This window comes from Haliotis cracherodii, unplaced genomic scaffold, assembly GCF_022045235.1.
Source record: "Haliotis cracherodii isolate W230 unplaced genomic scaffold, xgHalCrac1.p SCAF_2, whole genome shotgun sequence".
NCBI lineage: Eukaryota > Metazoa > Mollusca > Gastropoda > Lepetellida > Haliotidae > Haliotis > Haliotis cracherodii.
The window spans coordinates 12,176,729-12,200,847 of record NW_027266275.1 but is presented as its reverse complement, the minus strand read 5'-3'; the positions used below and the strand labels follow the sequence as shown (position 1 = coordinate 12,200,847).

The 24,119-nt window shown below is 39.6% G+C and overlaps 2 protein-coding genes across 2 annotated transcripts; one reads left to right on the top strand and one right to left on the bottom strand.

Annotated features, from left to right (window-relative positions):
• Nucleotides 1-5,326: 5,326 nt before the first annotated feature.
• LOC139468694 (ubiquitin-like protein ATG12) lies at nt 5,327-12,202 on the top strand. The gene is made up of 4 exons (XM_071250814.1): nt 5,327-5,540; nt 8,506-8,642; nt 10,649-10,711; nt 11,975-12,202. The coding sequence occupies exons 1-4, from the start codon at nt 5,363-5,365 to the stop codon at nt 12,032-12,034; spliced, it is 438 nt and encodes a 145-aa protein (XP_071106915.1). The 5' UTR covers nt 5,327-5,362; the 3' UTR covers nt 12,035-12,202.
• Nucleotides 12,203-13,676: 1,474 nt separating this feature from the next.
• On the bottom strand, nt 13,677-24,060 carry LOC139469788 (cilia- and flagella-associated protein 52-like). The gene is made up of 12 exons (XM_071252084.1): nt 23,906-24,060; nt 22,449-22,657; nt 21,864-22,000; nt 20,865-20,993; nt 20,277-20,376; nt 18,020-18,294; nt 17,671-17,746; nt 16,758-16,870; nt 16,486-16,634; nt 15,824-16,154; nt 15,161-15,398; nt 13,677-14,704 (listed from the first exon to the last, which is right to left on the bottom strand). Exons 1-12 carry the CDS (start codon nt 23,961-23,963, stop codon nt 14,513-14,515), a joined length of 2,007 nt encoding a protein of 668 aa, XP_071108185.1. The 5' UTR covers nt 23,964-24,060; the 3' UTR covers nt 13,677-14,512.
• Between the last annotated feature and the right edge of the window lie 59 nt (nt 24,061-24,119).

Here is a 24,119-nt window from a genome sequence, read left to right as displayed (position 1 = left end):
TCCCATGCATTAAACTATATTACCCGTGAATTATCAGTACATTATACGTACAGTATCCGTAAATTATCCCCTTCAGTATCCTACAATACCTATGTCTTATCCGTACATTACCCGTGCCTTATCAGTACACTATCCGTACACTATCCGTACATTATCCGTACACTATCCGTACATTATCCGTACACTATCCATACATTATCCGTGCTTTATCCGTACATTATTATTACAATATGTGTACATTACATTCTACCATGACATTGATGAATGCTTCATTCTGATTGGTTAAAAAGGGGTTTCCTTTTTGCTACGGAAACCTCTTTCAAATATATTACAGTATCCGTACATTATCTGTGCATTATCCGTACAGTGTCAGTACATTATACTGTGGCTACCTCTACTTTGAGCAGTATTTCTGGTATGTGCTTAAGGGAGGAAAAGCCAAAGTGATAAATGTTTTCGACGGTCCAGTGTCATCACTTCTCTGGGTCTCTTCAGCTTCAGCCTCACTCGCCTCGTATTTAGAATGGTGCCACTTCCTATTGTCACAGTTTGTATTCCGGTATTTACTTTACTTTTTTATACATCCGGGAAAAGTTTTGCATTAGGGCTCAGACAAAATATGTTTTTTGCTGTATTTATAATGTGCCTGTTGGTTTAGTTACTCCATAAGTACGTTTTACTTAATGCATAGTGTCTGCAATGGGGACTACTGAAGTTACGTGAGTGAGACTTTGCAAGCTTATGAAAGAAAGGGATACTTATCAAGCCTGAGTTTGAAAAAAGTTGCCATCAATATTGTTTTTGAGAGTTTTATTTTTCTACAGAGTTAATGCCCTTACTGCATGCTTTTCAACATTAACTAAATATTATCATCACTATATTAACAAAAATAATTCTAATATACCCCTTGTCGGAGGAAAGTGATAACGCTGTTTTCTTGTTGATATATATCCTATGAGATATAGTGAGTGAGTTTGATTTTACACCGGCTTTAACAACATTCCAGCAATATCACGGCGGGGGGGCACCAGAAATGGGCTTCGCACATTGTACCCATGTCGGGAATCGAACCCGGGTCTTCGGCGTGACGAGCAATCACTTTAACCACAAGGCATCCGACTGCCCCTATGAGATATAGGATGATATGATATAAATATTTATATTATTGCACGAGGTAAATAATAATCATACTGTAGCTGGAAGGACGAAAAGCGAAGTAATGGACTTGTATCATATGATGGCAAGTGTTATCGATGCGATACACCTATCCGTTAAACTTGGTATCACGATCCTTCCTATAAATAAACTACCGGGCAAAAGAAAGTTTCCACAGACTTCACTTGACCAAACACCAAAAACAAAGGCATATGTGAGATTTATGATGATTAATTTATAAACAGTAATAATTTTCCATGAATTAGAATGAAGATATTGCATTCTCCGCAATACACAAATATTCATGGGGTCCTAATTAAAAATTACACAAATCAGAGTTCATTGAAAAAGTGCATGAAGAGTTGTCTCAGTTGACGATCAAGATGATCCCAGAGATGTTCAATGGGGTTCATGTCTGGAGAACAAGGTGGCCAGGGCAATACGTTGACGTTAACGTTGTTCAGGTAGTCTTGAACAATTCGAGAGGTGTGAGGCCTTGCGTTGTCTTGTTGCAAAATTTATCCTCTTGGCTGATGTTGAATAAAGGGCACCACAACATGTCTCAACACTTCATCCCTGTATCGCTGAGCAGTTTGGCGCCAGTCGCTCTCCCCTCTATCGAAAAACTCTAACTCTGCCATCGTTCCTTAACAGACAGAACCAACTTTCATCTGTAAAGAGCACTCTCGCCCAGTCACGTCGCTGCCACCGACGTATAGTTCGTGCACATTGCAGTCTGCGTTGACGGTGTAGACGGGTCAAGACCATTCCACGGAAGGGTCGGTAGCCTCGTATACCAGCGGTACGAAGTTGTCGAAGGACTGTTCGTCTGCTGATCGCATGCCCTAGTGCTGTTGCCGCCGTTGACGTCGCCGTCACACATCTGTTTCGGAGGTGAATCTGCCGGATGTAGCGGTCGTCGGACGGTGTTGTCACCCTCGGTCTTCCCGACCTTGGCCGGTCTGTTCTGTCTGTTGGTAGCGGATTACCAACTTGCTGATGGTCGTTTTGGAGCAGTTGAAGGTTCTGGCTACCTGACGTTGAGTTGCCCCCCAATTGGCCATACCGATCGCTCTGTCTCGTTGCGCTTGTGTAAGTCATTCTTGGTGGCATGTTCTTTGTGTTTTTTTGCTTACTGAATGCCTGTTCTGTCCATCGTCGGTATTTATGCCACAATCACGCATGTGCATTTGGACCAATGTCTCAAATTCACGTTTTGCACGTTTTCAACAAAGCATGATTTGGAAAGCTGCGTTCGAAAATCTGCGTTGTGGTTGTGGTCATGTTGCATTTGGGCGAATGTTTTCTACTCGGTTCAAACCTGTACCAGCTTTTTTTAAAGTGAAAACTTCCTTTGACCGTGAGTTTATATAAATGAGGGTTCCCTCGCATGTTTCCGCATCGTAAATATCTTATATAAGGGATACACAAAGGCTCCCATAATGCAATTAGTATTCCTAATATTTGATATTTACAACACGGAAACACACTCGCCCAATACTCTCTATGTATTCTATCAACTGGGATTACATCTATGCTATAATTGCAGATGCCTTAGAAACATGAATGATAATTAACAAAATCGATTGCTTATGTAATGAGTAAATTTTAGGGCTCCTTCGTTTTTAGAGAAAACGTGGCTATATATGTTAGATGTTAGTTCATGACATGTGCCCTTGATGTATGGGGGGTGTCTGAACAGTTCTGACCTTACCTGCAATACAGAACCCGTTACGTTCCTTCCTTTCAGGCTGCGTTTGAACCAAATACTCAACCAGGAAGCATATTTCGGCAGGCATCAAAGTGACCAGATATTCGCTGTTGATGAAATGGAGATAATAGGAACAGCAACTCATCCATGCTTGGGGACAAAGTGGCAACTAAGCGGAAGATTTTTCTTCCTGTAGCCATCCATACCAGTGGGAATCAGGTACTCCATCATCGTTGGCTGAAGCGTGTGTACCTCAGAGGGGAGTATGTTGAAAAATAAGTAGCGACCGATTTAATGAAATTTAGGCTCAGAAATGTTTAGCCACCCCTCGTAAAATTCTTGATACCCATCAGCCTGCTGTAGATTTGACAGAACAACAGATTGACGTTGACCCCAACACGGAATAAGATCATTTGGTAATTTACACTCATAAGCTGTTGCCTAAAATATTTCCCAAAAGCTCTCACGGAGTAGTTTGTAGTTTTCGGTATTTCTTTTCCACATTGTTTACAAAAGACATGTGTGATATTTTCTGTGATAAATACGGATGCTTCTTTCTGTGTACAAACACAGAAGTGAAAGAGTATATGTCTGATAGAAAACGAAAGATGAAGGTTTGGTCTAGAGTTGTGGCTTCATTGTTGTCGTCATTGACTGCATGTGACATATGTGCATGGGGTTACTCTGGAAATATTTATATGAAAATGATGTGGAGAAAGTAGATCCAGACAATGTACAGAACACTCAGTATCAATAAAAGTCTTCACCAAAACATGGGTACGTGCCGCTTATCCAGTCATTTGGTCACAAAAGGAATAACATTATTTTACATTGCCCATACAATTTAAACACAACGATATGCCATTAACATGAGTGAAAGAGTGAGCGGTTATATTTTTAGGACGATTTTTGCAATAACATAGCCATGAAATGGACTTTACATGCCCCCTTGTCCGAGTGTAGAAAATCAATAGTAGTGGTAATTTAGTGGGACAGTTTTAAATTTGATCATTATCAACACCAATTTGTTGAAATCTAAAATACGCACGATAGCTTTGTATCTTCTTGGAATTTAACATTCTCCTCAACAAAAGATCCCATCTCATGATGAAATCCGCCGTTTGAACTGAAACGCACACCATGATTATGAAAAGAAATCTACGAAGACATTTTTGTATATTTGAAAAGTAATCGGTGGTGACAAACATCATTGTAACTTTGTCCACACTATGCAGAAATATTCGGATCTGGAATGTTAATATTTGGGAAGCATTAAGCTCTTCAATTCTTATGCGAATTATCAATCATGAAATGGACCAAATTTTCCATTTTAAGAAACAAATCCTTGCTGTATTATTAAGAAGACTGAATGTGCTGCCTACTGTTTCTTCATCTTGCCGGCTCTCAACACATATACAGAAACCGCAGTATACTCGGTTTGTTTGTTGTTTAACGCCGCACTCAGCTATGTTCCATCTATATGACGTCGGTCTGTAAATATTATGGACCGGGCAATCCAGTGATTGACATCATGAGCATCGATCCACGCAGTTGGGATCGATGACAAATATCAACCAAGTCAGCGAGCCTGACCACCCGATCCCGTTAGTCGCCATTTTCGACAATCATAGTCGCCTTTTAAGGCAAGTATGGGTTGCTGAAGACCTACTCTACCCCGGAATCTTCACGGGTCGCCAGCTTCATGTAATCGGGACACATATCAAGATGATAGATAAGGCAGTTTTCCCAGTTTTTAGAGAAATTACTAACTTACTCCATTTAGAACTGATTTCAGTACTGCTTCAAGATGGACATTCAATCTGCCAGATGGCGAATGAGACCACTCACCCAGTAATATATGTGTGTACATATATGTTACAGTAAATGTGTAAAATAAATAGAATTTTCACGAAATATTTCAGTTATTTTACAAATTGGGTGACAATTTTGCGCTTTTAATGTATTATGATCATGAATTCCAAATAGTTTGATGTTTAATTTCATCACCCAGTGATTGATCATGAAAGTAATAGAATTAAAAGAAAAGAAAAGTCAAGTATATTTTTATATTGTTTGGCTTCTAAATAGCATAATAACAGTATGCATCTGTTGTGACCGTTTGAAGTCCTTTTGAACTCTTCAATCATTTTATTTAATCTGTTAAATAAATTGAACAGATTTTACAAATTTTACATTTTAAAAAATTGCATAAGTGATCACATTGTACAAATTGACTGAGTTTACATTTTGGCTTAATTTTAAAGGCTTAATTATCACGAGGGGAACACGGTTTGATAAGCACCCTCTCAGTCTGTTTGGCCGTATTCCCTGAGCAGGAGAGGGGCGCACCAGGATTCTGTTTCACAAAGCGATCTTAGCGCTAAAACGATCGTAACTTCAATACGGAAATAAATATCTTGTTTTAGCGGTTGGCGGCTTTGAAATAGTGCTGCAGGGTTATCTTCCCATGAACGTCGCTGCGAGGAGGAGGGAGGTATGTCGGATGAAAACACAAACACGGAAGAGAAGGGCTTGAAAGAAAACAATGATCAGGAAAGAAAGGTGGCAGACAAAGCTGAGGAACAGGTCGAACATGCTCCCCACGACGTTGGGCTGACGCATCAAGATAGTCTGTCAGGAGGAACTGCCAATGCCACCCAACAAAAGATGAAAAGTACGTTATTTCACAGCTGATTACGAGAGACTGTTAGTCTGACATATGACTATGAGAGACCGTAAACCGATATATCTTTACATGGTCTCTGGACATATCGATCACTAGTGTCGATAGCGACAATGCCATTGTCATTTTATATAGTTATTCTTCAACACTTGTATATCAACACGTTCAACAAATCTGGTGTTAATCGACACCGATGTGATAGGGCTAGGAATAGGAACATTTGACCACGAGAATGCGACCCCGAGAATAGTACAGTTGTGTGTAAGGTAGGCTAGTGCACGGATCTTGTCTGTGTCACTGTGTGTACTGTAGAAATAGAAGAAAAGCGAGACAGTTCATTTGTCGGCCCCTGCCTTTAATAACATCATTACTTATGAGCATTGGGTAAATAATAATTCATCATTGCAAAAGAATACAAGAGTGAATTTTTTCTGTTGGTTAATTAAGAGCAGAAAGTCGATGCAAATTACAAGGTGCAGCTTACAGCACTAATTGGTTTAGGCTGACAGCAGTTGTTCTCGCTTTGGATTAAGGGGAACTCGGCACTTGGTTTCAGGGGTGCTTGTCACTTGGTTAAAGAGGGACTCATCACTTGATTAAAGGGGGGCTCGTCACTTGGTTTAAAGGGGGCTCGTTAGATGGATTAAGGGGGGCTCATGACTTGGTTTAAGGGGGCTCATAACTTGGTTTAAGGGGGGTTCATCAGATGGTTTAGGCGGACTCATCACTTGGTTTAAGGGGGGCTTGTGAGATGGTTTAAGGGTGCTCACAACTTGGTTTAAGCGGTACTCATCACTTGGTTTAAGGCAGGCTCATCGCTTGGTAAACGAGCACTAATTGTTTGTGATAACTCCTGCGGTAAAGCTTAAATGAGATTAACTTTAGTCTTATCAGCATAGTTTCTAGCTGGCAACTTGACTTCGTTCCTCTGCGTGGCGCTTGTTGAAATCAGAAATTGTGCACCCAGTAGAATGCAGTAATGCTGTCTGGCCATGATGCCACAAAGCACTGCAGTGTGTTATGTTTTACAAACTGATTTATTACCCTTTGGTGCTGCCAGGTATCATGTCAAGACTGTTAGAAACTGGTGATGGGAAAACTATTCATAAAGCTTAAACAACATTGCAACTCTGTGGTTTCATGGCTAGTGAAGTCAACTAAAATCAGTCAGTTACAATTATCATCATGGTAGATTTGCAACACATTGATTTATGTAACAGACAGCATTGTGACAATAATTTTAGGTTTGTGTGAATGATCAAGGTTATTGAGTTTTAAGTCCTTTTCATATTTCATCATTAATTGTTGTATTTCTTAGCGTTATATCTTTACAAGTACCAGTCATGATAAATGTTCATAGCATAAGAGTGAGTGAGTTTGGTTTAAAAAGGCTTTTAACAGTATTCCAGTTATATCACAGTGTGTCGGCTTAATGTGGGAGAAAAGCCCGAAGTGTTGCAGGTCTCAAATGTTTACCACTTCGGTGAAACCTACGAGCACAGGTATGGTGCTGACGAACCTAGAAACATAATCGGGGCCAATCCTGATTCGAACCCACAATCATAGGTTTCTGGCGTGCCCAAGGGACACAACTCTGCACAGTGAATGGCGGCGCCTTAGACGACTGGGCCACCCGTGCCCTGACAGTTTTTATAAATATTGTATAGCGTGTTCAAGTCACTATATGGCTGAAATATTGCCAACATGACTTTGATTAAACTCACTCACTCATTGTTCTATTCAGTTTTAATACACTTAAATTATAGCTGGCATACTAACTTAGCATTCGAGTTTTGCAAATTTTTATACTTGAATCCATACTGTTTTTCTGTATTGATACATTGTATTGACACTGTAAATCTTGAAATTAATGCGACTCAATATTAATGCGACTGCCACTTGCATTTTTCGCATTTAAAGCATGCTCGTGTTAATTTCAAGGTTTACAGTATACAGTCAAACCCTGTTGTTATTCTGAACCTAAGTGGACCAGGCTCTAACTGCAAGATATCAGGACATTCGAGATAACGAGGCAGGAACATTCAGACCGATCAAGTAACAGTATTATACATCCGTAGGGGGGCACTGGTGGCCCAGTTGTCTAAGGCGCCGCGATTTGCTGTGCAGAGTTGCGTCCCTTGGCCACGCCAGAAACCTTTGATTGTGGGTTTGAATCCCAGTTCGCCCCGATTATGTTTCTAGGTTTGTCCCCCCTAACCCGTGTTCGTGGGTTTCACCGAAGTGGTAAACGTCTGAGACCTGCATCACTTCGGGCTTTCCTCCCACATTAAGCTAACACACTGCGATATAACTGGTATACTGTTGAAAGCGGCGTTAAACCCAACTCACTCACTTATACATCCATAGCAATATGATTGCATGGATAAGAAATTAAGAACGCTCGCATGTATGTGGTGACAACTTGAAATGTGATTGGCAAGCAATGATCAATAACAATGCTTACAATTATGTTCAGCTTAATTACAGTTAGTCTGTCCACTTGACAAAGACAACAAAGGGCCACTCGAGCCTTAAGTTTGGAAATTCTTGGATCCAGGAACTGCTGCCATATTTTACAATGCTCACAATGTTTTACCATTACAATTATATTAAAAGTTAAGTCCATTTCTGGTTGAACAATTGGTTCAAATTGCACTGTCCTTTTGCAGCTATGTCAGATGTTTTGGGAAAGGTATTTGACATAGGTAATTATTTCAAGTGCAAGGTTCGAAATAGCACTATGTATTGATATCCTTTATTCGAGATAAGTGGTCAAATGTATACATGTTTATATTGTAGCCGGAGAATATGTTCGAAACATCAGTACATTTGAGATAACAGAGTTCAACTTCATCCCCAGTTACACCAAGTCTACAAACATTTTAAAGAAAATATTTTCGAACAATTATCACAGTCCATTATTTTGTGTTGATGTGAGATGTCTTCCTATGTCTAGTTGATGTACTGCTGAAGCCTGCTGGAGATGCTCCCATCATGAAGAAGAAGAAGTGGGCAGTGGACAGGACCAAGAGGGTCAGCTGGGTGTCTGAGTTCATCAGGAAGTACATCAAGTTAGATATCTCCGAGTCACTGGTAGGTGTCACTGGTAGTTGTCACTGAAAGTAGTCAGTTGACCTTTACACTCAGAGTCACTGGTAGGTGTCTCTGAAAGTAGTCAGTAGACCTTTACACTCAGGTGTCACTGGTAGGTGTCTCTGAAAGTAGTCAGTTGACCTTTACACTCAGAGTCACTGGTAGGTGTCTCTAAAAGTGGTCAGTTGACCTTTACACTCAGAGTCACTGGTAGGTGTCTCTGAAAGTAGTCAGTTGACCTTTACTCTCAGAGTCACTGGTAGGTGTCACTGGTAGTTGTCACTGAAAGTAGTCAGTTGACCTTTACACTCAGAGTCACTGGTAGGTGTCTCTGAAAGTAGTCAGTTGACCTTTATAGTCAGAGTCACTGGTAGGTGTCACTGGTAGGTGTCTCTGAAAGTAGTCAGTTGACCTTTATAAAACCTACAACACACAAGCTTTGTGTACGTAACAGTTTGCTGCTGATAGAAGTTCACAGAAATATCCAAAAATGTGTCAAGAAAGAGGATATATGAACATGTAATGAGAATTCATTTTGTCATGTTTAAGATATCATGCATTGGTATGTTTACAAGCAGTTTTATTAGAGATTAGTAGACAGCCACAGATTGTGTGTCAGTATATCTGTCGTAATCATAATCATATATCCACATGAGGGCCAAAGTTAATGTATATCCTGGGGCGGTCGGGTAGCCTGGTGGTTAAAGCCTTCCTCGTCACGTTGAAGACCCGGGTTCGATTCCCGACATGGGTACAAAGTGTGAAGCCCATTTGTGGTGTCCCCCGCCTGATATTGCTGGAATATTGCTAAAAGCGGCGTAAAACCATATTCACTCACTTACTCACTAATGTATATCCCTAACAGACATGAAATCAAGTTTAACTTTGAACTGACATAAGTTATTTCTTGTTTATGGAGGAATAAACATAAAAAGACAAAGTGTATAAATCTGCACCCTGCTGTGCAAAGTTAATAACTTCACAGACTGCATATTTAATCATGAACACAAAAAGCTGTAGTCAAACGTGCTAATTCAGTGACACATCATGATCATTCAACACAATAATATAAGAGAAGCCCCGCCCACTCAGAGTCTGTATTGATTAAATAACCAAGAAACAGTACTGACCCCGCTAGTGGGTGTGGCCTAACGGTTTTAGCTTGATGGAAACAAACGTGGGATAGATGCAAAGAAGTTGTTTTGTTATCCATTCAGATAGAATAACTTTCAGTGGATTTATACCCTAAAGAGATAGCATCAACGTTTGACTATTTCTCCATCTGACATTACAACTGAGGAGGGGAGATAATCCAAATTGCCTCCCCTGACCACAGGTCCTTGTCTCAATGCATTTGTGACCAACTTGTGTTATTCCGGGACAAACCAACTAGCGACTTGTGCCCTTCTCATGGCCATTTTTTGCGACTGGGTTCTGTCAGAGCGCAAACGGGCATACCTAAAACAATTGTCAACTTATTGCGTAATGATTCACGCAAATTTCCCATATATCTATATATTCCAGATGCAATTTAAGACACTTCGGGACGTAAGGTATTATACAGTATGATTGAACACATTGAACTGTGTCTTGGGTATATTTTTATATGCAAGACATATGTAAAATCAAAAATTATATCTGAGGGATTCTTTGACGAAGAACTTGAAATCATACCCGCATTCTGATTGGTTTGTCGTATTTTTGCACATAACATTCATCGATAGGGGGATGAGTCTTCTTGCAGGTTACGGAAAGGGGCGAGTGGAGACAAATGGTCTCGTTGCTTAAATATTTCAAAATTAATAAATATGAGTGTGAGAAATGCACTATTCTATTATATCTTTATGTAACAGGATAGTGCATTTCAGACACTTGTGATATTAATGATCTAGAAATACTCAAGCAGTGTCACAAGGGCCACTGCCCCTGACATGAAATTCATTTTGATCCATGTCATGACTTAGTGTATAACATTGTATCTACATTGCCTCTTATTTCTGTTTCAGTTTCTGTATGTCAATCAGTCTTTTGCTCCATCACCAGACACAGATGTTGGTGTTCTCTTTGATGTAAGTACATCTGAGCCTGTTTTAGAAATGTCCAAACCGACTATGGCTGGTAAATGTGACTGCTAGATACTGTAAATCTTGAAATTAAGGCGAGCGTGAATTGAATGCAAAAAATGTGAGTGGTCTTCGTTCGCATTTAATGAAACTTGGCATTTATGTCTCCAAAATGACTATCAACAATAAGATGGCATCAATGCACGCTTTGGTTAGCAGAAATACCTACTGAAATATGTAATCAACCACAGTTTATTGAGCAGCAGCTGTAACAAGTACATAACATGTCAACTAAAGAATTACACAATGGACATCCAGTGAGTTATCACTGCTGGGGTCAAGAGTTCTACCCACTCGTGCCAAACTAGGCAACACTGACCACTCCAGTCAATAAACTGTTGTTGGTTCGATAATTTTATTACCTTTGAACTTCCTTAATGGCAATCAACAAAATAAAATTAAACATATAAACTGCGTTTTGTTTTTAGGAAAACACTGTTTATTGTTATTACGGAAGTTCTTTACTCAGTGCTGGACTGTTTGCCCGTAGCCAGTTAAAAAAATAAAGGGCTTGCTGAGATGTAAAGTAAATAGCTTGTCTGGATAGTCAAATGTCACCCTTCTCCGTGTATGTCAAATTTTAATAATGTTATCATCTCGGTAGAATGACAACTGGCTTCCATTTTGTAATGTTGTGTAAAACAACATCTTTAGTTGCTTTAGTCCTGCTAGGCCTTCACCATTTAGTTGTAGGCCAGTTTGGAGAAGGGTCAGTAACTCTTAGAATGAGCGACCACCTCCGTGGTCTAGTGGCAGAGCATCCGCCCGGAGAGCGGAAGGTCTGGGGTTCGATCCCCGGCCGCGTCATACTATAAGACGTTAAGATGGTACTTGTTGTTACCCTGTCTGGCGCTTGGCATTAAATGGCTAAAAGAAGGACTGGTCGGCTCGGAGTCAGTATACTGTGTCTGAGTGGGGTATTCATGTTAAACTGCGGCATGGTATCTCAGTGGGCTAGCACTATAAATCGGCATCAGTCCGGACTAGTACAAGCAGCCACACACACACACACACACACACACACACACACACACACACACAAACACACACATGCATGTCGCTATATCAGTGCAATCATTTCGGACGCGACGTTAAACCCCATTTCACCTCACCATCTTTGAATGAACAAGCCCTGATAGCTAAATACAAATTTGTTTTAAAATCTATCCTTGTTTGTGTGATCTTTTATAAACATTTGCTTCTGTGTAGTGTTTTGGGAGTGATGGGAAGCTGGTCCTACACTACTGCCGGACCCAGGCCTGGGGTTGAGTCAACATGACCCTGTGACCCGATCGATACAGCTGGACAACGCCTGTCAGCCCTGTGAAGTCGATCTCCAGGCATCAGTGGAATGGAAGTCGAATGTATTGTGTGTCAGTGTATTGTTTTATGCATATTATGATTTACCTTATGTTTGAATGGCTTGTATGTGAATAAATTGTCTCAAATCTAATAATTTTGATGTTTCTTTGCTTATTGAGAAATGATCAAGATCCAGAGCTGGGACATGTATGTACACCTCTAAGCCTTGCATTACGGTTTATGCTGCCCTTCTTGAGGCATGGCTTCAGGTTTATCTCCTGTATTCAACGCTTATGTCATTCAGAAATGGTTGAAATATTGCTTATTGTCAGCATTATAATAATAAATGTAATCCTTATCATTATGAAGTCTACATAATAGTCCCGTTTCACTGGTCCTTTGATTTTGAGATATTTTGGTGAATTCTTATCATCTACATTATCTGCAGGATTGGGAAACTCCATGCTTGACCTTTCCTGTCTCCACATGTTGGACTGACAATCTCAGGAAAAAAGCTACTGCATGGATTCTTTTTAATTTTAGTGAATAGTTTCCATGCTGATAGAAGAGGTGCAGTGCAGTAAAAGTTTGATTGTGATATGTGGATTTTCTGAAAAAAAATATGATTTTTTACGTTTTGAACGTCAACGTTTGTGTTTTGTATAACTCAAGAACTATGAGATGGATTCTTTTCAAATTTAAGGAACACTTTCTATACTTATAGGAGAGGTGCAGTGCAAAGTTAAGTTTTTTGATGTTCGGTGTATTTTCTCAAAAATATGATTTTATTCATGTTTTGAACTTTATATTTCATATAATATTTGTGCGACCTATAACTTGAAAACTACTTATTGGATTATTTTCAAATTGGGGGTACACTTTCCATTCCAGAAGAGATGCAGGGAAAAGTTTCATTTCGATAAGTGGATTTTCAGAGAAAATATTGCTTTTTTCCATAGGGGGTATTTCAAGTTGGGGGATATTAGTGAGCAGTGCTCATTATTAGTTTCCGGGTCCTCCTTGGATGAGTAAATGGTTCCATATTTTATATGCTATAGAATGTGCAGATGAAGCTGAAGAAGACAGTTGCAACAATAGCGGTGTGGATTTTGATGTAGTTTGGTTTTAAAATGGAAGAAGCTATTGCAAAACATTTGTCTTCACGCCTATCAAAATCTCCCATGGCAAAATTCACTGAACAAGAAATGTCCTGACAGATTAACTCACACATCCATAAAACAGTTCCACAATTTGTAACTTACAATGATTATTATTGAAGGTCATCATACCGTGACCAGATAAAACATCCAATGTGTGAGCAACAGTTCACATCCTTTGGGTACAACATGGCAGCACAGAGAAGTAGACGAGAGCAGAGAGATCATTTATTTAACATGTTATATATGAATATGAAACTGGTTCCGGTGGTGCAGTGTATTGGTGGCGGAAGTGGCTAGCTCCGTATGACAAGCTTAGTATATTTGTGTGGGTCCGCCAACCATGTCAAAATCAAATGCAGCTGCCATTGTGCCCACTGGATCCTTTTTCTACACAAGGACATAGCATATCTAAGCTACATGTCAGCCCAAACAAGCACCAAACAGGTCAATGTAGGTGAAATGTGTATTTATTTCAATCAGGGAGTATTGGACTGTACAATGTTTGCTGATAGCAAAACCAACATGGCAGACATGATATGTACTGAAGTTCTAGCATGTTTACACAGAGAGTTGTCACTTTATATATACAATATATGTTGTTATTTAATCTACATCTAGGAGGAGTCAATAGTGTTACATATATACACAGAACCGGAAAATACTGGTGGTAGTTCAATCAGACACATCACAAATAGTTGCACTAAAATCAACATTTAACAAATTGTAGAAATAAATATGTTTTCATGTTTTAAATAATACAATAAGAAACATTTGGTGATGACACTTCCTAAACATAATAAAGACATATTCCTATTTTTGTCTAATTTTTCAGGAATTAAAATAAATGAAATGTTCAAAGATTTCTTCATGGACTATATTATTCAAAACTATAAAGTAAGATTGAGCACATTCAATCAAATCCAAAGACATTTGTTTCTTAACATTCTGTTTGTTACTCCTTGAATCGCACATGAAGCAGACAGGCAAGTAAACTGTTATACTTGTATATATCTTGACAGAACTGGTACTTGGGATGTTCATCTTTTGCAGCCAAACATAGCTTTGGCTTACTGGAAATGTCCTGGATCATAAAATGGTTTGTAAATGAACCATGAAAACTACTGGTTACTTGTTCTGTTTTGCATTTTTCTGACTTCGCTAAACCTAAAAATCTTTAAAAACTTGATTCTGTTTGGTACAGTGTTATCACAATTGGTGGACGGAGATGATTTGATACCTGCGCTGAAAACAATGGCAAAAGTATTTCTGAGAAAAATTGTCCATTTTATGAGGAGCACTCAAGTTGTTGCATTTGTCCACGGTACCCATCCTCAGCAGGGAATTTCCAAATTAGAATAGCACCATCTGTGCCAACACTGACGATGTTGCGCTGGTTTGGACAAATGCGAACCTTGGTGATAGGTGCGCTGTGACCAATTCCGATGTGAGTTACCTCCCCTTCATCATACCTCCACAACTGAAACAAAAGGAGGATATGTTGGCTACGAAAACAGCGACAGTAAACTGCTAATGATCAAGATTGTCTGCATTAAGAACTTTATCAAATATATATATGCAATCACATACAAACCAGATAAATGGCATTATAAGAAGTGTTAACTGTGGATATGGTAAGTGACAGAGAACGAGTGTCAGATAAACATGGCAGCTGGTAAAGTAAATGAAAATTTAATAATGGCAAGAAAAAAAATTACTTCACCTAGTTCTATTCATGCCCAGGGTATCTGTCATATTGAGTGGAGACACAATACACTGGATACTAATTGAAACTATTCTTTGGGGATCCAACCCTTATAATGAGTTAGGGGGCCCTTGGGATTTTTTGGATTTCATGCCAAAATACAAACACTGATATTGTTACACACATGCTAACAACAATGCTTCAAGTGAACAGCTTCTGTTGACCACACACCTTGATGATTTTCTCTTCTCCTCCAGACACAAAGTATTTGCCATCAGGGGACATGTCAATTGTGTAGATGGCTCCTGTCTTGGCTCCATCCAGCTCCCTTGTGCCGGAGCCATCAAGGGTCTCCCAGTAGGCAATCTTGCGGTCAGTTCCACTTGTCACGATGTGATGACCACCCAGGCCATAGGACACACACTGGAACAACGTGTTGGCAAACACAATCTGTTTCCTGGCTTGATTTCTGAAAAAAAACAAAAAAACCCATCTCATTTACTTTTCATGTAACTTCTAATTACAAAAATCAAAGAAATCAGTGTCATGACAAACATGCCTCGAAATGGGCTTCACACTTGGTACCCATGTTGGGATTTGAACCCAGGCTTTCAGCATGACAAGCAAATCCTATAACCACTAGGCTACCCCAGCCCTCGCTATTGGTGATAACACATCTAAGATCAAACATGTAACATAAGTGTTTTAACACTACATGAACAAGTTTTATCATGGCAATGTCAGCTTCATGGCGGAGGAAGGAAGGAATTCTGAACCCATGACCAGCCGATTCCAGCAACTAAAGGATGCAACTTTGCACAGCAAGATGCGTTGTCATAGATATATGAACATGATGTTGTGTTTAAAGAAGATAAACTTTGTGCAAGAACTCACACGAGGCACCAGATGATGCAGGTTCCATCTGTACTGGCTGAGGCACATTCCCTGTCATTGTTCCGGATCTTGATGGCGGACACCAGACCTTTGTGTTCCTTCATTGTCGCCTCGAGGACACCTCGGTAGGATGTCTTTCCTCGCGACTCATAGCTCTCCTCCACTCTCCAGATCCTCACTTGGCCTTCACCCCCGCCGCTCACAATATGTCTTCCATCAGATGTACAGGCAATAGCAGTCACACCTTTGTTGTGAGCATCAGTGATACTGAACCTCTCTGTGATGTCTTTAGGGCCAAAGCCATACACTCGTATCTTCCCATCTGCCCAGGCTGTGCAAAAAAATGAATCCATAAATGATTTATGTGAGTGAGTGAGTATGGTTTTACGCAGCTTTTAGCATTATTCCAGCAATATCATGGCAGGGGACACCAGAAATGGGCTTCACACATTGTATTTATGTCGGAAATCGAACCTGGGTCTTTGGTGTGACGAGCGAACGCTTTAATCACTAGGCTACCCGACCGCCCCTAAATGATTTATGTATTCCATTTAGGAATTGAGACAGCTCTGCAAAGTGAATACTTTCACTTGATTTGAAAAAAAAACAAAAAACAATATGAGATATGAAATGTGCTTTTGTATATTTCAGTAATCACTTACCACTGACGATAGACTTGCCATCCCTTGTGATGTCAATAGCATTGCACATCATGTTGGAGACAACATGGCGCCTTATTTCCTTCCCAGTCTCACGGTGCCAGATTCGGATCTCCTCATCCTGGCAAGTCACAATCAACTCAGAAGTTCCGCTGAAAACACATTGGCAGTTGTCAACTGTTAAATGCATAGATTCACAGATCATAGACATTTAAACTCATAAACCCAATAGCTCAACCCCTGAAAATAAACATTGCATGAACTGGAGCACTTACTGGGGGAAGATGACATCATTGACAGGCTTGGAGTGACAGGTTTTCTTGAGGACACAACTGAACTCAGGATAGTTAAACTTGTAGATGTTTGAACTGCCACTTCCAACAAAGAACTGAAACATATCAAGAAACTACAGTAAACACAAGAACAGACAGTAAAACTTGCCATGTGAACAGCTATCTACTTTCTTTAATATTAATTAAGCTACTCATATTGCAAAACATAAAAAGTAAGGAGAAAGTTGAGGCAACAACACTTTGTACATGACATCATATCATGGTAATTCAATCCTGGAGGAAAGCCAAAACTCTCAACTATTATAGGACTAGAATACCTAATCAGTGATAAATTACACAGTGAGTTGTAAATGAGTTGGATTTAAAGCTGCTTTGAACAGTATTCCAGTATATATCATGGCATGGCAGCTTAATGTGGGAGGAAAGCCTGAAGTGATGCAGGTCTCAGAAATTTACCACTTTGGTGAAACCTATGAGCACATTTAGGGGCTGACAAACCTAGAAACATAATGGAGGCGGATACAGGATTCGAACCAACAATTTCAGGTTTCAGGCATGCCCAACTCTGCACAGTAAATAGCGGCTCCCTCGACGACTGGGTCACCAGTGAGTTGTGAGTGAATTGGTTAGGATATAAGTTCACTGTATGCAAGCGCAGAGTGTCACAGGCCATAGACGTTTACGCCATTCGTGAAACCAACAAGCACAGACAGGATCACGATTGTAGTCGGATTAGATCCCCAATCTGCAGATTCTGATATGGCTAAGGGTAGGAACTCTGCACAGCAAAATGTAACACTTTGGACCACCTTGTGAACCCCCAACAGTGAGTCAGGCCATTGGAATCCCTGTGCCCACTATTACTAACTGCGGAAGTTTAGCCACAACTAACTACCTGGTGTCCAGATCCTCTTAGGGCTATGGAAGTCAAGGAACTGCATTTGTTCTTCACCAGATTATCTTTCCAGGGCCTGCAGAATACAAAATTAATGTCAAAATTTAGAGGATGCGCTGACAAAGTAAAATGTTTTTTAAAAAAGTTTAAATCAAATATGTTCTGTCAAGTTTGCAAATCTGCAAATTCGAATGACCTAAAACGTCAAAATCCATTTGTCATGTCCTCACTATGAAAAATGATAACTTAACATGTCACTGCTTTAATCATTTTGATATATTTGACGCAAAGTTCATTTCATGATCTTATATATTTGATTCAATAATGAGACAATCATGTTGACACATACTCAACATTGTGTTTGAGAGTTGCCTTGATCTTGTTCCCATTCATGGTGACCTTGATCTTACACTGAGCCAGTGTACCATCTCCGGCTCCAACCAGGAAATCAAAGTTTTCTGCACCCTCATCAACTTTGACAAAAGAAAGGGCTGTAACTCCCTGACTGAACTTGTTTTTTTCTGGCACAAGGAACTGCAGACGGACTGTGTTCATGTTGATGGCGAGGATGTCCCCAGTTGTCGTGCCACAGAAGAAGAAGTTCAGGTTATCCTTGTTTATCATCTGAAGAGAAAGTTATGTAACATGACATAATTGATATCTACATTGTAACTATGTGAAAAAATCAGAAATATCTAGAATACAACAAACTTTCAACCTAGATCCTATCACTATCACATAAATCAGGACCCGTGAAGATTCCGGGGTAGAATAGGTCTTCAGCAACCCATGCTTGCTGTAAAAGGCGACCATGTTTGCCGTAAAAGGCGACTAACAGGATCGGGTGCTCGCTGACTTGGTTGATGCATGTCATTGATTCCAATTGCGTGGATCGATGCTCATGATGTCAATCCCTGGATTGTCTGGTCCAGACTTGATTATTTACAGACCGCCATCATTTAGCTGGAATATTGCTGAGTGCGGCAAAAAACAACAAACAAAACAAACTTAAATCAGGATCTATCACAATTACTTTTGAGGTGTAAATGATAGACAAACCAGTAGCCAATAAGAGTATAATCTAACATAAAGTCAGCAATGCAACAGTCGGTCCTTCCTTGGACACTCCACCGTGAAAGTGAGTGAGTGATTGAGTTGGGTTTAACGCCGCTTTTAACAGTATTCCAGTTATATCGCGGCGTGTCAGCTAAATGTGGGAGGAAATCCTGAAGTGATGCAGGTCTCAGACCTTTACCACTTCGGTGAAACCCACGAACACAGGTATGGAATTGCGGCGCCTTTGACGACTGGCAGTGAAAGAGCAGTGATAAACCGTCCTGTTGTGATTCCAGGGTAAAAGAGGTCCCAAATTTGTGTATGAAGGTTGAACATAATTAGGAAAGGATGGTGATATGTGTGACCTAGTATTGTGTGTACCATACTACTAGGACTGGGACAGGTAACTCGGGTACCTGGGTCGGGTGGGTACTCAGTAGGACCTGGGTACCCACAGGACTACCCGGACCTGTGGTTAGTCATGGGATATATTGTTTAACGACAAAAATTATCAAGAACTCTAAGGTTACACTACAAGTCACTAATGTTCGCATTTCTTTCGCACTATGAACCCATTCCTTCTGATTTTTCATATGGTTGAATAAAAATATAACTTAATTCAACTTCAGTATATGAATGACCAGATTGTTTAATACATGTATCTAAATACGTTTTGCCAGGGCTATGCTAAGAATGTTCCCAATCGGACATTTTGAGACATCTCCTGAAACCTACAGTGGGTACCTGGGTAGGGTCGGGTAATAGGGGAGTGGGTACCAGGGTAGTAAATTTGGACTCGTCCAAGCCCTACATACCACCTAGATTGCACAGATGGTTGCTCGAACTATCAAACCTTCTTTGGTTCTGATCCAGACAAGATTACTTACAGGCGACTAAAAATGTTGGTTGTGGCATTAAACAGCATTTGCTCATGATGTTCACCCCTGCTATGATAAAGACTTACTACAGTTGCAGGGATAAATGTAACTTGTCACCCATCCAAGTACTTTACATGGTCAGTGGCCATTGTGGCCGTCTTATCCCCATTTTAACCTCCTCTTTCCAGCAACAATATGACGCAACCATCAATCAAGTCAAATTATACACATGTTGCAACAACATTCTAACCCATAATTGACTGTCTCCATGGCCTAGTGGTAGAGTGTTTGCCCAGAGAGCGGAAGGTTTGGGGTTTGATCCCCAGACATGTCATGCCAAAAGACATTAAAAGATGGTATTTGTCCTTACCCTCCTGGTGCTGAGCATTAAGGGGCTAAAACAAGGACTGGTCAGCTTGGAGTCAGTATACTGCGTCTGAGTGGGGTATTCATTTTAAATTGCGGCATGGTATCTCAGTGGGCTAGCACAATAAAATCGGCAATTAGTCCGGTCTAGTACAAGCAGCCACACACACACACACACACACACACGTCGCTATGAAAGTGCAATAATCTTGATCGTGATGTTAAACCCAATTCCACCTCATCTTTAACACATAATCCCACCCTAGAGATCCTATCATATGCACTGTGAACATGAAAGAAACCCACCTGTATACATTTGACAGTCCTTTTGAGAACTCCTAGGTTGACGTCAGTTGGTCGTATTTTTCTGTTTTGCACATCAAGCTGCCATACTCTCAGTGTGTTCCTGTGAAGTGGGAACATCACTTATAAAAATATGCAAATTCAAATACCAGTACATACATCTAAATAACTTTATAATATTGCCATATTGTTGAAAACATCAATATGAAAATAAAATATTTGTGATTTGGGTCATCCAATACTGATTATTTAATTTTCTAGATTTTGTTATTGATGCAAGATCATATCCTTTAGAGGGTGACAATATTTTTATTATTTGAGGAAGCCAGTTTGAGTGTGGACTAACAAACAAATCATTCACAATCATGCCTTTGTTAAACATCTGAAATTAAGGCTTACTATATCAGTAAATAATTATAAAGACATCAAATACAATTCAGCTTAAAAGTGATGATTCTCTGGTACATATATTGTCAACAACAGATGCACATGCCCTACATGGATTTCATTTTATGAAGCAAGTACATCACAATTTCTCATCATTGACAATCAGGTTGAATATCCTTGAAACAGATGTGTTGAGATACTTACTCTCCTCCAGTGGCGAAGATGTCATCTGACACTTCAGAGGCACAGACACAGTAAGTGTTGCCAGCACTCTCCACCTGAGCTGGGGATCCACAGATGGCCTCCCCTCTCTCAACATCCCACACCACAACCCTGAAATACAAAAACACACATCTCTTATAGGAAAACTGAAAGTTTAGAGTTGAAGTGAAGTGAAGTGAGTATGTTTTTATGTCGCTTTTAGCAATATTCCAGCAATATCACGACGGGGGACACCAGAAATGGGCTTCACACATTGTACCCATGTTGGGAATCAAACCCGGGTCTTCGGCGTGACGTTTAGAGTTGAACTGACACAGGATTTTTTGTCATGTTAGATCTCTGCAAATTTATTGATGTCTCATGAATGATCATAATTTTAAACTATATTTGCAAATGTAAGACCAAATCTTTGTCTGTGTGAAATGGTGTTCACTTCAAACCCGTAATATGAATATCCTGAATTCTAACTTACCTTCTATTTTTCCAACACAATTTTACCCCTCCCAACTAAAATAAAATAATAAACCATCCTGGCTTGTGGCCTTGTCAAAACCTATTCCTTCCACTTCCTAGTATTTATGGATTGTTAATGATTGCAAAGTAATGGTTTATTCTCACTGATAGTCCTCTGTACAGGGTGGCTTTGTGTTGAATGCTAAAAATCTTTACACGCTGCAAGATCATAAATACATTGAATTTTTTTTTTCCAGGATCAAATATGAAACTTTTCTGATCTCTAAACTACCAAATCAAATTTAATCATAAAAATGATGAGGTTAAGTTATTATTCACTTTTAAGTGAATGAGTATGGTTTTAGCAATATTCCAGCAATATCACGGAGGACACAAGAAATGGGCATCACCCAATTTATCAAATCGAACCTGGGTCTTCGGCGTGACGAGCAAACTCTTTAACCACTAGGCTACCTGACCGCCCCTTTCCACTATTAAAAAATTATTGCTTATTTAATGGGGACTTACGATCCATCATCTTGCCCGCCAAGTGAGATTAGGTATGTTTCATTCTTGGAAAAGGAAAGTGCCTCAACCTTGACCTTGTGTAGAGTCATCTCGTGAACTGGCTGCTTCGTGACATAGTCCCAGATGATGATGACAGCCTTGAATATAAACATCAACAGTTAATTACAAAGCAAAGAAGCTGTCTTATTAAACTGACAACACTAATAAAACAAATCTTTTTAATCAAAATTTATCACAACAATAGTCTTGCCTTGGAAAACATACAAAATAATAATTGGGTTAATTGTGTGATCTTTCATATTTTTTTCAGTCCACGATTTCAGTTATAAATATAAAAGCTTAAGTTCATTTCACTAAGATTCAGACAATCTGATATTATTTCAAAACATTAATTCTTTTCCTTCAACAATTCTGTGAGGATTTATCACTATCAGCATGAAAATAAACATATTAATGATATCAACCTGGTTTATATAACTTGGTGCCAATCCCACTGAAAACACACCAAGTGGGGAGAACTTTGGGTTAAACCTGAAAACATCTATCTGCAATTGTGTCCTACAATAACGACAATGAAAAACTTACCTTGAAGCCCATGTGTGTGACTTGTCCGGAAGCCAGGTACCGTCCCGAGGGGGAAATAGCAAGACAAGACACATAGTCTGTGTGCTTGGACAGAATAGTCTGGGTGCCATAACCTTCCTTGGCTATCTCCTCAATGATGATGTTGCAACCAAGAGGGTAAATGAGATTTTGACGATCTGGGTGAACTTTGAGTCCATTTGTTACAGCCCCTGTTAAATAATCATAAATAACATATTATTTTAAAATGTAATTCAACAGTTTGAATTAAATGCTTTCATGCTTTCATGGAGAAAATGTAATGGTAAACTACCAAAGTTCATACAGACTACAATGTTTGTTGAAATGTGGGTCCCATGGATATCACAGATGAGGTTGTTACATGCCATTATGGGACCTCTATTTCCGAGTACTTCTTCAAAGTTGACGTCGAATTATCTGTGTGTATTGATTGCTTTGATATTCATTTTTGAGATTTAATTATGAACACAAATGCCATCTTCCTGGGGCAAGGGAGTTAACAGACATTAAAGTTCAGTTTCCACCCTTGACAAACTTGACTGAACTCGAGATCCAGTTAATAAAAACATGGCGCTTGCCATGCAGATTTCAGTCAATAGCAGAGCTAGTCATTCTGACGCGAACACTAATGGGATGTCTTTAGATCTTTGTTTAGCGGTAGCGAGAACTAAGGTCTGATTTGAATGAGATTGCAGGAATATTACAAATGCAAGCAAAATCTTGTTTTGAGGTAAATCGCCCTATTTTTTAAATAGTGATGCTGTCATGTTCAGCTATATTACTAGCATCAAACAAACATGGTGGATAGGTGTCTGGTAAAAAATGCACATCAATATGATTTGTTTATCAGTATTGACTTTCATAACCATCAGCTTTTGAAACACATGGCTCTGCTGTGATTGTTAGAAAGTGTTATAAAGGAAGTAACTCGAGCGCATTCCTCATAAACATAAAGACAAAAATGCCAAATATCAACTGCACACACAAATGCCGAACATTGGGTAGGTATGGAGCTCAAAATATTGAACATTGATTGATTTGTTTTACAACATGTACATCAGGACTTTACTTATGGAAAATGTGATCAGCACATAAGGCCAACTTGATATAATCAGTCTTTTAAGTATCTAGGTCTGGATCATGATAGTCAAATACATGTCACCTTACGTGGCGAAAAATTATACCTAATGTACAGTTTATTTTAAATAAATCTGAAACAGAAAAATGAACCGTCGTCACGTCTCTCCCACATTTGTAAATCAATAATGTATATTATGTTACATATCAGAGCATATAGTCGATGATGTCAAGGACCCGCTGTCTGAGGAACTATAAGATTTGATTGGAAAGACACTGACAACGGAAAGAAAGGATTGAAACATTCCAAACAAACCACCCAGTTCTAAAATCAGTACAATCGTTCTACTATACACACTCACCGTTGAAACCGATTATTCTGTCCAGCTGCATAAGGTCGATACCTTCTAGGTTTGCCATCTTTGGAAGTTACACACTCCTGTTCGTCGTGCGGATGCAGAAATAACTCCCTTTACCTCGTGTCTCACAACAAACAGCTTTCAACAGTGGCTGTTGTTGTCATTGGCAACCAACATGGCGATATCAAAGCGCCCTCTGTAGCCAAGCCTCTCAAGG